Genomic DNA, 14,445 nt, shown 5'->3' with positions numbered 1-14,445 from the left:
GAGCTCCGCTGGGCCCTCCAGCAGCTCTGTAATAACAATACCAAAGGGAGGTGGTAAAGCCACCTGGGATCCCTGTGGAAATGCCCATCCCCCAGCAAGGAGAGGAGACAGGAGAGATCCCTCTTGGCACAGACTGGGGCCTGAGAGTGCCCTGGGCTTGGAGACTGTGCTGGGCAGTGCCAGGTGTGCTGTACGACACAGAGTGTTCCCGGGGTCTCTCTGCACAGGGGAGCACCTCCCGAGAGTCCCCACTTACCATGGGCTTGGGTGAGCAGCTGGTCTCCCAGTGTCCCCCGGAGTGTCTGGCCAGAGGGCCTCCTGCCCATCGCAGGGAGGGGGTTAGCCGGGAAGCTTCGGGGGCCTGCAGGGAATCTGGGCGTCAGAGCCCTCTGGATCCTCTCACGCTCCAACACACTCGGCCCCTGGCAGCTGCCACGCTGTGGGGCCCGCTGGCTGGGCCCTGCCAGCCAATCTGAAAGGCAGAGCAGCGGCAGGAGGGGATGGCCTCTCCCTGGGGCTACATCTTCCCTTGCCCATTCAGTGTTAAACCCAGCTCCATTCCCGCGGCCATCCCTCCACTGTGGGCAGAGAGCTCTGGTGGGTACCACTGCAGGGTGGGGGCTGGCGTTTCCCTTGGAAGATACACCCAGGGGCACAGCTGTCTTCCGAGGACTCCGGTGATGCTCCTCGGCGGGCAGGAGCTGGCTACAGCCCTGGCCAGTCCTGCACAGGGACGAGAGCAGACACAGCAAAGCCCAGTCATTCCGCCAGCCGCTTTGGGGCAGAGCTGCAGCTGAAGTGTCACAGCGCCATTAGCTTGGGGCGGGGGGCAGCGAGCAGAGCCTTGCACCTCAGGGCACCAGTTCAAGGCCTTTGTGTTGTCTGATTTGCAGGCAATGGCCGGGCGTTAGCAGGCCAGCGACTGCAGTGAGCTTCTCCGAAGGCCTCGGCTGGCTGGGTTTGCCCAACACCCAGCCTCACCCACCACTCCAAAGAGAGAGCCCTTGGCACTGGAGCCAGCTCCACAGCTGGGCCCATGATGGGGGCAGCCGAGAGGCCCGTGCTGCCATGGGGGAAGCTCCTGTTGACTGAGCCAGGGGCTGGGAACGGCATGCTGCAGTCATGTGCCGAGTGCTGTGTCAGCTCTGCTGCAGGGTGTGCAGGGGGCACGGTGGGGCAGGGCATGGCTGTGATCTCCCTGCCCAAGCAGGGGACGCTAGCGTGGAACCGTGTGGGACTGGGACTGGCTCTGGGGCAGGAGTGCAAAACTTTATTGCATGCCTAAGGCTGAGCACAACCTTGCCCTCGGTTGCTACCTGCCTCCCTGACCCCCACCTGACCCCCCCACGCTGTGTGGTGCTGGCTCCCCTGCAGGCCAGGGAGCTGTCCAGCGAAGGAGTGCAGGGGCAGGGGGCAGCTGCTCGGCGTGGCGGGCACTCACCTTGTTTGTGGCTTTGGCCTCTGCAGCCCCCGGAGCTGTTGGTTCCCCGGTGGAGCCCTGAGCTTCTCCTGCCTGAAGCTCTCCAGGACAGGGGGGTGCCCGTAGCCCAGCCCCCACTGGCCTGAGGCTGCCTGCCTGGGTTTCCTCCGCTCTAGGTGGTGGCTGAGCTGAAGAGACACGGGCATGGCACTCGGACCGGGTGAGCCTTGCCACGCCGGGTGCCCAAGAGGGAGGACTGTTGCCAGCTGTTTGAGAGACAAGAAGGAGACACCAGGAAGGCCCCATGGCGGGATATTTGAAAGGGGTTTTACCTCCTGTGTGGTGCCCGGGGGGCGGCTGGGAGTAGCTGGGGCAGGGCCTGTTGGCCCCCCATGGGCCACAGAGAATTTTTTGCCACCTGTGATTCCATATGAGCCCTCCCCTGCATGGCACAGATGTGTCTGACTGACCTCTCACAGTGGGCTGCCCTTCGTTAGTGATGTGCACAGCCCCCCGCCAGCCCGCCAGGCTGGGCTCGCTCAGGAACCAGCGTCCCCAGTTACAGCAGCCTGGGAAGCGGGAGCCCATTTCTCAGGGGAGGGAGGCACTGAACTCCAGCCCCTCCCTGCACGGCAATGGGGCTGGGGGGAAGAGTTCTTTCTGTGCCACTAGCTGTCAGCTAATGTCACTAGTGCTCTTGTGGCTTTTCCCTAGGCCACCTGCACAGACACTCGCACCCACACCCACCCACACAAGGATGCGCACACCACTCGCCTGTATACACACGTTGTACACATGCACCCCCCACACACACAGATACACCCATATGCATGGAGACCACTCACCTGTATGCACACATTGTACACACACGCACACACACACACAGGGATACACCCACATGCATGCAGACCATTCACCTGTATACACACATTGTACACACATGCACACACACACACATAGGGATACACCCACATGCATGCAGACCACTCACCTGTCTACACACATTGTACACACACACACACACACACACACATACATGGAGACCACTCACCTGTATACACACATTGTACACACACGCACACACACACAGGGATACACCCACATGCATGCAGACCACTCACCTCTATACACACATTGTACACACACACACACAGGGATACACCCACATGCATGCAGACCACTCACCTGTATGCACACATTGTACACACACGCACAGGGATACACCCACATGCATGCAGACCACGCACCTGTATACACACATTGTACACACACACACAGGGATACACCCACATGCATGCAGACCACTCACCTGTATGCACACATTGTACACACACGTGCACAGTGATGCACATGTACGCAGTGTTACACTGAGAGGTCCTGGTGACTACATAGATCACAAACCTCTTGGAGACTGGGGGTGACGCACCCGTCAGTTAACATAACATAACTGAGCTGACCAGAAGCCCCCCACCTAAGAGAACAGGGGCATGCGCCTTGCCCAGGAATTTGGCTGGGGGAGGGGCGGGGAGGGGGAGGGAGATGTTTGTGTGAGGGAAGGCTGAACACCCACGAACTGAGAAGAGGCAGAAGAGAGAGGAGGCAGAGGCTAAGAGGAGAAAGGCCAAGCAGCAGCTGGTAAGCACAGGGTGACCTGGAGAAAGCAAGAGAGAGCGGGAGCTTTAGGGTCTGGTGACTAAAGAGGCTGCTAAGAACCTCTTCCTTTTGTTCTGGGATCCTCCTGTGTCTGGAGAAGCAGGGCCCTGTGCCTTCCTTGGCACCGCTCATCAGAGAAATACCCGCCTGGCACCCTGGGAACAGCCCCAGCCCCCACCCGTTGACTGGCTGCTTGGGTTGGAAAAGGGGCAATGCTGTCCATGCCTGCACAGTGAAGAGTGTGTGCGCACACACACACACACATAAACGCACACACGCACACACACAGACACACGATGTCCCCTGCACCGGCACAGATATTGCTCGTACCTCTGGGAAGAGCGTTTTGCTCGGAGTCCCAGGTCTGACTGAGCTGTTCTCTCCGCTGGGCCAAAGCGCGCTTTGCCTGGGGAGGCTCTTTGGGTCAGGTGCCCGCAGCCTGGGAAGTAGGGCAGCCTGGTGAGAAGGGAGGCACAAGGGAGGGGTGGTTGGTGCATCGAGTGGGGGTTATCTGTTCACCCTGTTTATACACTGGCACTAGGAAAGGTCTCACTCCGCTCCCTGGCACTGGGGGATTCAGCAGTGACCCCACAGCAGTCACCGAAGGCATTGGGGCAGAGCGGCATCTTGCCCCAGGGGCTGAGCATGCCCTGGTTTCCTTGGGACCCAAATCCTGCATGGCCGTGTGCTCGTGGCTCTCAGCAAGGCCCAGCTGAACTAGGCCTCCGGCTGACTGGCCGGAACGTCCCCCCATGACATGAAGCCGAGCTGCCCCAGGACTCTCGTCCCTACGCTGGCACCAGCAGGTCTTACACTGTCTGGGCCAAGCTGGCCTTCCTAGCTGGGTGTGTCCCTGAACGGGCCCTGGGTCTCGAGACCAGGGCTTTGGAGGGCAGAGCAGAACCCTGGGGATTGTTAATGGAGAAGTGTCAGACACCAGCTGCTCCCCTTCCCCACCAGGCACCTGAGCCAAGCCCCTACGCCTGCTGCTTCCAACGTTGCATCAGGCCTGTGGGGTCTCAGGTTCCTGGCCTGACCTGTTCCCACTGTCTGTGTGGGCGGGGAGGGGGTGCTGCCTGTACCCACCTTGGAGAGGCCAGCAGCTCGCATCGCCTGGCTTGGCTGTCTGGAGCAGGACAAAGGGTCTCTCCTGGGGGAGGAAGCACAGCAGCTCTCTTAGCACCAGGCTGTGGAACCACCTCAGGTGGGACAGGGACAGCGATGCAACTAACCACAGGGGCATGTCGGGGTAGATCGAAGGGGGCACAGGTGCTGACACTCTGCCCTCCAGCCATGGCATGGAGTGAGATCCTCCAGCCATGCTTCGGTGCTGACCCTGGAACTGGCAGCAGGCTCCCGTGGCCTGTGCCCTCGGCAGTGCGCAGGGGTGTTGGGGTCCCCTCATGTGTCTCGTCTGCCCCATATCCTCCCCTGGTTCCCACCTGCAGGGCCCTATGGATGAGATCCCAGCCACACCGAACCGTACCTGGGCGTGGCAGCGGGTTTTGCGCTGCTCTTGCTCTCCCAGGATTTACTCGCCCTTCCTCTCAGCAGGAGAGGAGCTCTCGGGGTCCTGGCAGGGGAAGGTTTGAGAGACTCCTCTGCATTGCCTCTGCCCCTTCCTGGCTCCTGAGGGATTTCCGGAGTCTCGCTGGGTGCTGAGGCTGTGGCAGGCTGCCTGCTCCCCGGGGAGGGGTAATGGCATCTAGGGGAGCAGGCAACACACAAGAACTGCTTTAAGTCCAGACTCAGGGAACGGTTCTGGAGAACCTAGCTCCAGTCAGACCAACTGCTGGAAAGGTGTAGGCTCAGCTAGGCTGGCGGGCAAGCCGAATTTGAGTATAGGAGAGAGGGCAGAGGGAGTGGCACAAAGGGAGTGGCAGAATGTGATGCGGGTGTCACTGTGGAGGCTATGGTGAACATGGCCGGGTTAGGGCCGGCTCTGGACACAGGCAGGGGCAGTGTCATAATGGTAGCTCTGAGTAGGATAGAGGGGTGTGGAGGTGGTGGTGGTGGCTATGCCAAGAGAGGTAAAAGAGCACCACGGTGGTGGTGGGTGCAGGGATGTTTTCGGGGCGATGGCATTGGGGACAATGGGGGCCTGCCCCAGGGGCACCGTGTGGCCACGAGAGCGAGATCTCACCTGCTGACATCGCTGTACTCATCCCTGGGCGTGCGTTTGGTGACTGGCCGGCTGATGCAGCGCCCCGCGCTGGTGAGGGCACTGATGGTGCAGGTGTATGCCGTATTGGCCCTTAGTCTGCGGGCCATGTAGGAGCGCCCCGTGCCCAGGTACACCACCTCCCCATTCAGGCACAGCTCATAGTTAAAGAAGCGTCCCAGGGGCGCTTTAGGCACATCCCATCTCACAAAAATCTCACTGCGCCCCAGCACTATGAGGGTTAACCTCTCCGGAGCGTGGCCCCTCAGAGACATGGTCTTGGTGAGCAGGGTGGCCTTCTCTCCCTGGGCTTTGCTGGTGCATGCGCAGACGCTGAGCCGGTAGCTCACAGAAGGGGCCAAGCCTCCCACAACACAGCTGAGTTCTGGGGTGGAGCCCACCAGGGCCTCCTCCCTGTATACGGTGTAGTGTTTGATGGGGCCGTTGGACTCGGCTGGAGGGGCCCAGCTCAATTTTAACTGGGTGGCCGTGCGAGCTGTCACGCGGAAGTCCAAGGGGCAACTGGGCACCGGCTCTTCTCTGGGCAGCACCGTAGCATCGCTGCATGGCCCCCGGTCACCCCTCACCTCAAGACAGAGTTGAAAGCGGTATTCCTGGCATGGCATGCCACCCGCAAAAGCATAGCTGAGCGCTGGCCCTCGGTACAGCAGGGCGCCCCCCTCGTAGAGCCTGCAGACACAGTGGGAGATAACAGAACCACTCAGCAGAGGAGAACATGGTGTCTTCTCAGGTCAGTCAAGTCTAGACCCAAAGACATGCTAGGCCTGCGGACAGAGGGGCAGCTTCTGCTCTCAGCCCCACCGGTCAGGGGTGGCTCTATGGCCTTCAGAGAGTTACTCTGGATTTATAACAGTGTGACCGAGAGCCAGATCTGGCACAAAGGGTCAGTCCTATACGGCAGCGGGCCGCAATCAACCGTGCTGGGAATGGGAGTGGACAGTGACATGGGAGGGGCATGGTTCTGGTCTGACTGGCATGGGTGTAAATCAGGAATAACTCTGCTGGGGTCACTGAGAGGAGAACCAGACGTTCAGTGTAAATGGGTTGTAAAACTAGTGCAGGAGGCATTTCCACCAATCCGACACCCCACTGGAGACCATGGAGTCAGGAGGTCACATTCCGCTTGCAGTTGCATAACCCAAGTGTGACATTACACTCCATATTCTTTATGAAAATATGTTTACGATATGGATATGACATAACTGAGATATACTTCATGTAAGATGGCTCATGTAAGAAATCATTGGAAAGGTTATGATTTACTGAATGCGATTATCCAATTTGTATGCAGTATCCTTTCTGTATCTAAAGTTAGGAATATGGACTATGTAACATTTACAAGTGGGTGCGTATTAGGAAGACACCCACCAGATGACTGGCCATCAGATTTGATGAGCCACCGGGAAGAAACAACAAGAATGAAGATACTAATCTCTCTCCCTGTTGGGAGGTGTCCTGGGACGTAACTGTGACACTACTAGATCAGGTGGTCTTGTCACCTGATACTGAACATTGTTTTGGACTTCTTGTAACTTTCCACTGAAAGGGAAGGGGGGTCAAGTTTGGGAAACAAAAGATTCCTGCCTTATGTAAATCTTATTTAAGGGTGGGGAGGAAGGCAAAGGAGACTCTCCTCCATCGCCTACCCAAGAAGGAGGACTGCTGAAAGTGTTGAGAGGAACAAAGGAATTAACTTGAAGGGAAGGGCAGGGGAGAGTCCAGACTGAGATGGGGTCCAGTCTATAAGAAGAAATAGCTGGAACTGCGAGTTACAGAAACTCTGCATCCTGCCTAATTCAACATTTAGGGGGAGAAATTACATTCTGTAACCTGTTTCTTTAGTGAATCAAGCTTAGTTTGCGTGTTTTGATTTATTTGCTTAGTAATCTGCTTTGTTCTGTTTGTTATCTCTTATACTCACTTAAAATCTACTCTTTTTAGTTAAAAAACTTGTTTTTGTTTATTCTGAAACCCATTTTGTTCAATTCATAATTGGGGGGTGGGCGGGTAAGAGGCAGTGCATACCTCCCTCCACATTGAGGGAGGAGGCGGATTGGGTCTGCACTCCAAGGGAAGGAGGCACCTGAGTGCTGGGGCAAGTTCCTTAACCCGATTCTTCCCAGAGCTGATCTCAGTGTCTGCATCATTCTGCAGCTGAGAGTGGTCCTGCCTGTGCGCACTAGAGGAGGCTTAAGAGCCTGGCTCAGCAAGACAGGTTAAAGGGGACCCAGGCTGGCAGAACAGGAGGGCTCAGTGGTATCTCAGCACATCACGTGGCATCTTAAAGGGGGGGGAACAAGTCACACCAAGCATCACTCCAATGAAGTCTTACTAGTGTAAACCCAATGGAAGCTCCAAATCAGGTCCATAGATCCAGGAGAATGAGTTACCCTAGATCTACAGAGCCACACATGACAACAGAACTCGTCTCTAGGGGGTTGTGTAGAGGACAGCCCTAGGGTCATGGTGAGCCAGGCAGACTCCCTTCCTTCTCATTACACTTTATATCCCTGCACCCAAGGTCAAAGTCACCCTGCTGTGCCCAGTGTATTCCTAGCAGCTGCTGGACTCTCATGCTATCACCTGTAATTGACCTCAAGGCTGCTCTGAGGTCTGAAACTTTCCCAGGCCACCTGGATTGAACCAGAATCCAGAACTTTGGCGTCTGGTGGCGGGGGTTTCGGGAGGCGCTGGAGCTTGGCCAGCGTGCCAGTCACTTCCTCTAGCAGCTCTTCTCCTACTGTCTCTGAGGCAGCCACTTCCTGTGGAGAGAAAATGCTGCCTTCACTGATGTGGCCAGTACCTTGCACCAGTGTGGACAGTAACGCACAAGTAGAGCTGGACACAAAATGGGGAGTTTCCATAGAAATTTTTTTTTTCAGCAGAAATTTCAATACCAAAATATTTTGATTTGGAAATGATGCAGCATTGGAGTTGTACTTCAGGAGTTTTATGCTTCCATTCTCTACAGCCTGAGCTCATTGATTGGACTACATCACCCATGATGCAACAAGGTCCCCTACTTGGAAGGGGGGTGAAGCATTATGGGAGTCCCTTGCTGAGGTGCATCATGAGAGATGCAGGCAGGGAGGGAGCCCGGCCCACTGAGGAGAATAGAAATGTGAGATAACTGAACTACAATTCCCATGAGGCCTCATGACCATGTTTCCAAAAAAAAATATTTTAGGTTTCTTGATAAAAAATCAGAATTCTCCTAGAAAAGGAGACACTTTTTATGAGACAATTTTGTTTAGTAGAAAACCCAATTTTCTGTCAAAAAAGAGTTTTGGGGAGAATGTTTGACCAGCCCTCCCCCCACAAACGTCCTGGACTTGACTGAAGGAACAGAGCTCAGAGGGGAGGTCAAGGGGACTGTCGGCTGGCATGGGGGACGGGCAGGATCCTTTGTGTTTAGCCAGCACCTAGCACATTTGGGATACTCTGGAAAACAAGGGATTCATATTAAGAATTGTTTGATGACACAGTGGGACAGATTCTGAACTTGGTAAATCTGAAGTGACTCCAGGGGCTTGATTCTTATTTCTGTTTCCCTGGTATAAATCTGGAGTAACTCCAGCCAAGTCACTAGAGTGACAGTGCTGAGATCTCAAACTGGTGCTCTTGATTTTACCCCAGTATTGCTGAGATCAGAATGTGGCCCAGCCTGAGCTGCTGTCCCCTGTCGGATGGTGACAGTGTACCTGCAGGAGGAGTTCCAGCTCTGGGTGCTCTCTTAGTGTCATCACCCCCTTGGGCTGGCTGGCGAGCACACGCATGGTCCTAGAAAACATGAATGGCGGCTGTTATGGGTCATGTCCAGCGGGGGGTGGAGGCTACCCCCATAGATTGCGGGGACAGGCAAAGAGAAAGGGCTTAGCTGTGGGCCGAGGCAAAGAATAAACCAGAACGCAACTGTGCAATGGAGAAGGACCATTCATCCTGCGCCCATGGGTCACTCAGGGAGGCGCTGCAGGCTCCAGTGGATGAAATGGGAGCTCACAGAAGAGATGGGGAGTGAGGCCTGAGTGATGCTCCCACCCACTAGCTGGATTCTAGCCTCCCAAATGCCTGGGCCATGGTGCACTGAAATCAGCTCCCATGACCTTGCTGTGTGAGTCCTGTGTTATGGGCTCCCACTGGCTGTTGTATGTGAGCTCTGCACCAGGCACTCCTGGTGCCCTGTTGTGAGCTCTGTGCCAGGCGTTCCCCATGCCTCTTGTGAGCTCTGTGCCATGTGCTCCCCGGTGCCCTGTTGCGAGCTCTGTGCCAGGCACTGCCAGTGCCTATTGTGAGCTCTGTGCCAGGTGCTCCCAGTGCCTGTTGTGAGCTCTGTGCCAGGTGCTCCACATGCCTGTTGTGAGCTCTGTGCCAGGCACTCCTGGTGCCCTGTTGTGAGCTCTGTGCCAGGCAATCCCAGTGCCTGTTGTGAGCTCTGTGCCAGGCACTGCCAGTGCCCTGTTGTGAGCTCTGTGCCAGGCACTCCCAGTGCCTGTTGTGAGCTCTGTGCCAGGCACTGCCAGTGCCCTGTTGTGAGCTCTGTGCCGTTTCTACGGGATGATTCAGACATTCCTCCACCCTGCTCTCCCGGGCTCCCCTTACAGCGAGAGGGAAAGTATCACCCACATGGCAGCAAACCAGGAGGACTCCTGCTCCTCGGCGCGAAGCAGGCGGCACAGCGTATCCAAAGCCCGGGGGAAGGCAGGGCTCTGCAGCACGTGGTCATGCCCCTCCTTGTTGGCAGCCAGGCAGCTGAGAGCAAAGCAGGCGTTCCGGCTCCCTGCTGCCTCCGCGTTGGCCATCATGGACACCAGGGCATGGATCTGAAAAGGAAACGCCTCCCTTGGTGCCTGGTCCTCAAGCAGCGGCTGCTGGGGGTAGCGCCAGCCTCCTCCCACGGCTGTGCCTGTGTTGGGTTCCCAGTGGTTGTCCAGCTGGACAGCGTGAGCACAGCTTGATGCTGTGCCAGGCCATTGCTGGCTGCCTCCTTGTCTCCTAATGTGCCTGGGGGGCTGGGCCGGGCCAGGGTGGAGCAGTGCCCAGAGCAAACCCAGGCTGCCACTGAAAATGAGTGTTGGGGAAAGGTGCTGTCTGCTTGTGCCCAGAGCAGGCACAGCATGAGCAGCTGCAGGGCACCTACCCCCCTGCTGCTCTGCTGCTGTGCCCAACCTGACTGGCCGAAAGGGCGACGCTAGCTAGCCCCATGCAATCCAGCCAGAGACTGCCAGCCAGCGAAGCACTTTTGAGGGTGGAGACACCTCTCCACTTCCCCCACTCAACACATGGCAGAGGGCAAGGGCACGATGGGAACCACTACTGACCTGGGTGCGTCCCAGCAGTTTAGAGGGGAGCGGCTCCCATTCCCAGACCCCTGTGCTGTACCCTGGAGGCAGGAACCTGGAACCAAGCTGTGTGCCACAGCACGGACACTGGGCCTGTGCCCTAGTTTCAGGATAAGTGGCACCCGCGCCATCCCCTGCTGACTGTGTGTGAGCTGGAAACGCCCTACGCAGAGCCACTGGGGAAACTCTCCCAAATCTTCTCCTTGGAAACTATCCTCCTTTCAGAGCATATGTTGTACAGACCGAGTTGTCCAGTGATTAGAACAGGGGCTGGGCGTCCTGAACTCTGACCCTGACTCTCTGGGAGACCTTGAGTGCAGCACTCCCCTGCTCTATGCCTCAGTTTCCCCAGCTGCAAACCAGGGCTAATGATACTGCCCCCCGTCATCAGGAGTTGTGGGGCTAATGAATGCCTGTGAAGTGCTCTGAAATCCTCCAGGGAAGGGCACTAGGGACGAACAGGGGTTATTGCTATACTGGCTGCAGAGCAGCCTGGTGCTGCTGGGAGTGCCAAGTCTGGTGCACAGCTGGGACTATGGATTTGGGAGTGTCATAAACAGATAGCTAAGGGTTAATGTCTCTTTCACCTGAAACACCTGACCAGAGAACCAATCAGGAAACTGGATTTTTTCAACTTTGGGTGGAGGGAATTGTGTCTCTGAGTCTTTTGTCTGCCTGCCTGCTTCCTCTGAGCTTTGGAGAAGTAGTTCTATTTTCTAGTCTTCTGTTTCTAAGTGTAAGGACAAAGAGATCAGATAGTAAGTTCTATGGTTTCTTTTCTTTGGTATTTGCATGAATATAAGTGCTGGAGTGCTTTGATTTGTATTCTTTTTGAATAAGGCTGTTTATTCAATATTCTTTTAAGCAATTGACCCTGTGTTGTATCATCTTAATACAGAGAGAACATTTGTATTTTTTCTTTCTTTTTTATATAAAGCTTTCTTTTAAGACCTGTTGGAGTTTTTCTTTACTTCAGGGAAATTAAGTCTGTACTCACCAGGGAATTGGTGGGAGGAAAAAATCAAGGGGAGAGCTGTGTGTTGGATTGCTAGCCTGATTTTGCATTTCCTCTGGGTGAAGAGGAAAGGGCTTTTGTTCCAGGATTGGGAACGGAGAGGGGGAATCACTCTGCGTAGTTTCACAGAGCTTGTGTCTGTGTATCTCTCCAGGAGCACCTGGAGGGGGGAAGGGAATCAGGATTATTTCCCTTTGTTGTGAGACTCAAGGGATTTGGGTCTTGGGGTCCCCAGGGAAGGTTTTTCAGGGGGACCAGAGTGCCCCAAAACACTCTAATTTTTTGGGTGGTGGCAGCAGGTACCAGGTCCAAGCTGGTAACTAAGCTTGGAGGTTTTCATGCTAACCCCCATATTTTGGACGCTAAGGTCCAAATCTGGGACTAAGGTTATAACATGGTGTGCAGCGGCGGGATATAGACAGAATCCAGAAGCCAGTAGGAATATTATATTTTTCTTTTCTCTGCTAAGGGCTTTTTAGCAGAGAGAAACAGTTTGGTTTTAAAAGGGAACCAGAGAGAATTTTTTTTTTCTGCTCTCTCTAGCAGTTTGTGGTTTGCATGTTAAGCGAGAAGACTGTTGAGGGTCTTTTGTCATGCAATAGCCCTCCCATTAGGAGGCAAGTACCAGCACTTATATGCATGCAAATAAAGTGGTTTTTCTGGTTTCCCTTCATTGAACATTAGCTAGAGAGAGAAAAGGAAAAAAGCACTGTTGCTAGGCAGACTTCAGGAGGCAACAGAACCTGCAGTGCAGAAGATAAACACCGGAGGGCACCCCAACACAAGAAAACAGGAACCATGACTTCTAAGGCAAAGATTGACGCCGAAGAACAAATCAAAGAAGCTGAACACAGGCGACAGATGGAGATGAAAGAAAAGGAAGAAAGCATCAAACTGGCAGCCTTCCAAAGAGAACAGGCAGCCCACGAGGCAGCACACAAAAGAAAACTAGAAGAAGAAGAGGTGGCCCACCGCCGAGAAATGGAAAAGCACCAAAAAGAAATGGAAAAACAACAAAAAGAGAATGAAGAGAAGGAAAAACAGAGAAAACATGAACTGGAGATGGCAAAAGCTGGGCTGCATGTGCCAGCCAACCCTAACAACCCGGCGCCAAGTATTACTCCACAGCACAGGAAATTTCCCACCTACAAGGCAGGTGATGACACCGAGGCCTTCCTGGAAAATTTTGAAAGAGCCTGTCTTGGGTACAGCATCCCCGAAGACCAGTACATGGTAGAATTAAGGCCACACCTCAGTGGACCTTTAGCAGAGGTGGCAGCTGAAATGCCCAAGCCGCAAATGAATGACTATAAACTTTTTCAAACCAAGGCCAGATACCGGATGGGGATAACCCCAGATCATGCCCGTTGGCGCTTCAGAACCCAAAAGTGGAAACCAGAGGTGTCATTTCCCAAACACGCCTACTACATTGCAAAAAACTATGAGGCCTGGTTAACAGGAAACAACATTCAAACCTTGGAAGAACTGAACCTCCTCATACAAATGGAGCAGTTCTTGGATGGTGTTCCTGAAGACATCACACGGTACATACAAGATAGAAATCCCAAAAATATCGCTGAGGCGGGGGAGATTGGAGCCAAATGGATGGAACTGGCAGAAAGCAAGAAAGCTACTGTCAAGGGGAACGATTACCACAGGGGGCACACAGACCATAAACCCTACAACCGAGGACAGCCAAAGACCCCACATACCACCCAAGTAAAGCCACAGATACCCTACCCTTCAACCTCACCAGTCTCCAGTAACTCACCTCGGCCCAGTGACCCATCAGATGGAAGATGCTTTAAGTGTAATGAACTGGGACATATCAAGGCCAACTGTCCCAAGAACACCATGCGAGTGCAATTCATTACACCACCATCACACCAAAGATCCCCAGGCCCAGATGCCTCTCAAATACCCTTGGAGCGAAGGGAAAATTTGAGAGTGGGCGGAAAGAAGGTTACTGCGTGGAGAGACACGGGGGCACAAGTGTCAGCTATCCACCAATCCTTCGTTGACCCCAAATTCATCAACCCAAAGGCCAAAGTTACAATTTACCCCTTCATGTCACAAGCTGTAGACTTGCCTACAGCTGAACTGCCTGTCCAGTACAAAGGCTGGTCAGGAATGTGGACTTTTGCAGTCTATGACAATTATCCTATCCCCATGTTACTGGGGGAAGACTTGGCCAACCAGGTGAGGCGGGCCAAGAGAGTGGGAATGGTTACACGTAGCCAAACCAGGCAAGCTTCCAGACCCATTCCTGTTCCTGAGCCGTCCACAGAGGCCCCGTCTGTGTTACCAGAGACCCAGACAGAGGTAGTGGACCCGGATTCCATGCCTACCACTGAAACAGCCACAGCATCTCCAGTCCCAGGCCCGGAACTGGAACAGCAACCAGCACCAGCAAGTGCAACCACATCTTCAACCTCAACGCCAGAGGGCGCCAGCGAGCCAGGACTGGCAGAAGCAACAGACAGCCATACCCAAAAGGCTCAGCCAGAGCCTGAAATACCCTCAGGTGCACCAGCGGAGAGCGGTTCACCAGCAACGGAAACAACGCCATCACCTACATCGCTTCCAGAGGGACCAAGCCCAAGTCCACAGTCTGAGGAAGAACTGGTGACCCCAGCCTCAAGGGAACAGTTCCAGGCTGAGCAGGAAGCAGATGACAGCCTTCAGAAAGTGTGGGCGGCGGCACGGAGCACCCCACCGCCTCTCAGCTCTTCTAATCGATCCCGGTTTGTTATAGACCAAGGACTTTTATACAAGGAAATTCTTTCTGGTGGACACCGGGAAGAATGGCAGCCGCAAAAACAGTTGGTGGTTCCAA

The 14,445-nt window shown here is 54.7% G+C and overlaps 1 protein-coding gene across 5 annotated transcripts in view; it reads right to left on the bottom strand.

Moving 5' to 3' along the window:
* Positions 1-14,445, bottom strand: part of LOC115636211 — a 31,805-nt gene that overhangs the window by 3,098 nt on the left and 14,262 nt on the right. For 3 of the 5 annotated variants that reach the window (XR_003996856.1, XR_003996857.1, XR_003996858.1), the window contains 9 exons: positions 9,879-10,075; positions 8,957-9,035; positions 7,839-8,017; positions 5,217-5,924; positions 4,560-4,778; positions 4,160-4,223; positions 3,404-3,529; positions 1,442-1,686; positions 257-723 (listed from right to left, as the gene is read on the bottom strand). Coding sequence is in view for 2 of the 5 variants with exons in the window: in XM_030536020.1 (XP_030391880.1) it covers positions 606-723; positions 1,442-1,686; positions 3,404-3,529; positions 4,160-4,223; positions 4,560-4,778; positions 5,217-5,924; positions 7,839-8,017; positions 8,957-9,035; positions 9,879-10,075 (1,935 nt within the window). In the remaining 3 variants the exon portion in view is untranslated. The remainder of the gene's footprint in view (positions 1-256; positions 724-1,441; positions 1,687-3,403; positions 3,530-4,159; positions 4,224-4,559; positions 4,779-5,216; positions 5,925-7,838; positions 8,018-8,956; positions 9,036-9,878; positions 10,076-14,445) is intronic. The other 2 variants (XM_030536020.1, XM_030536021.1) reach the window with 2 other exon arrangements.

Source organism: Gopherus evgoodei, chromosome 16 (genome assembly GCF_007399415.2).
Source record: "Gopherus evgoodei ecotype Sinaloan lineage chromosome 16, rGopEvg1_v1.p, whole genome shotgun sequence".
In the NCBI taxonomy this organism is placed as follows: Eukaryota; Metazoa; Chordata; order Testudines; family Testudinidae; genus Gopherus; species Gopherus evgoodei.
Note: the sequence above shows the minus strand (reverse complement) of the source record. Positions and strands in the feature narration are given on the sequence as shown.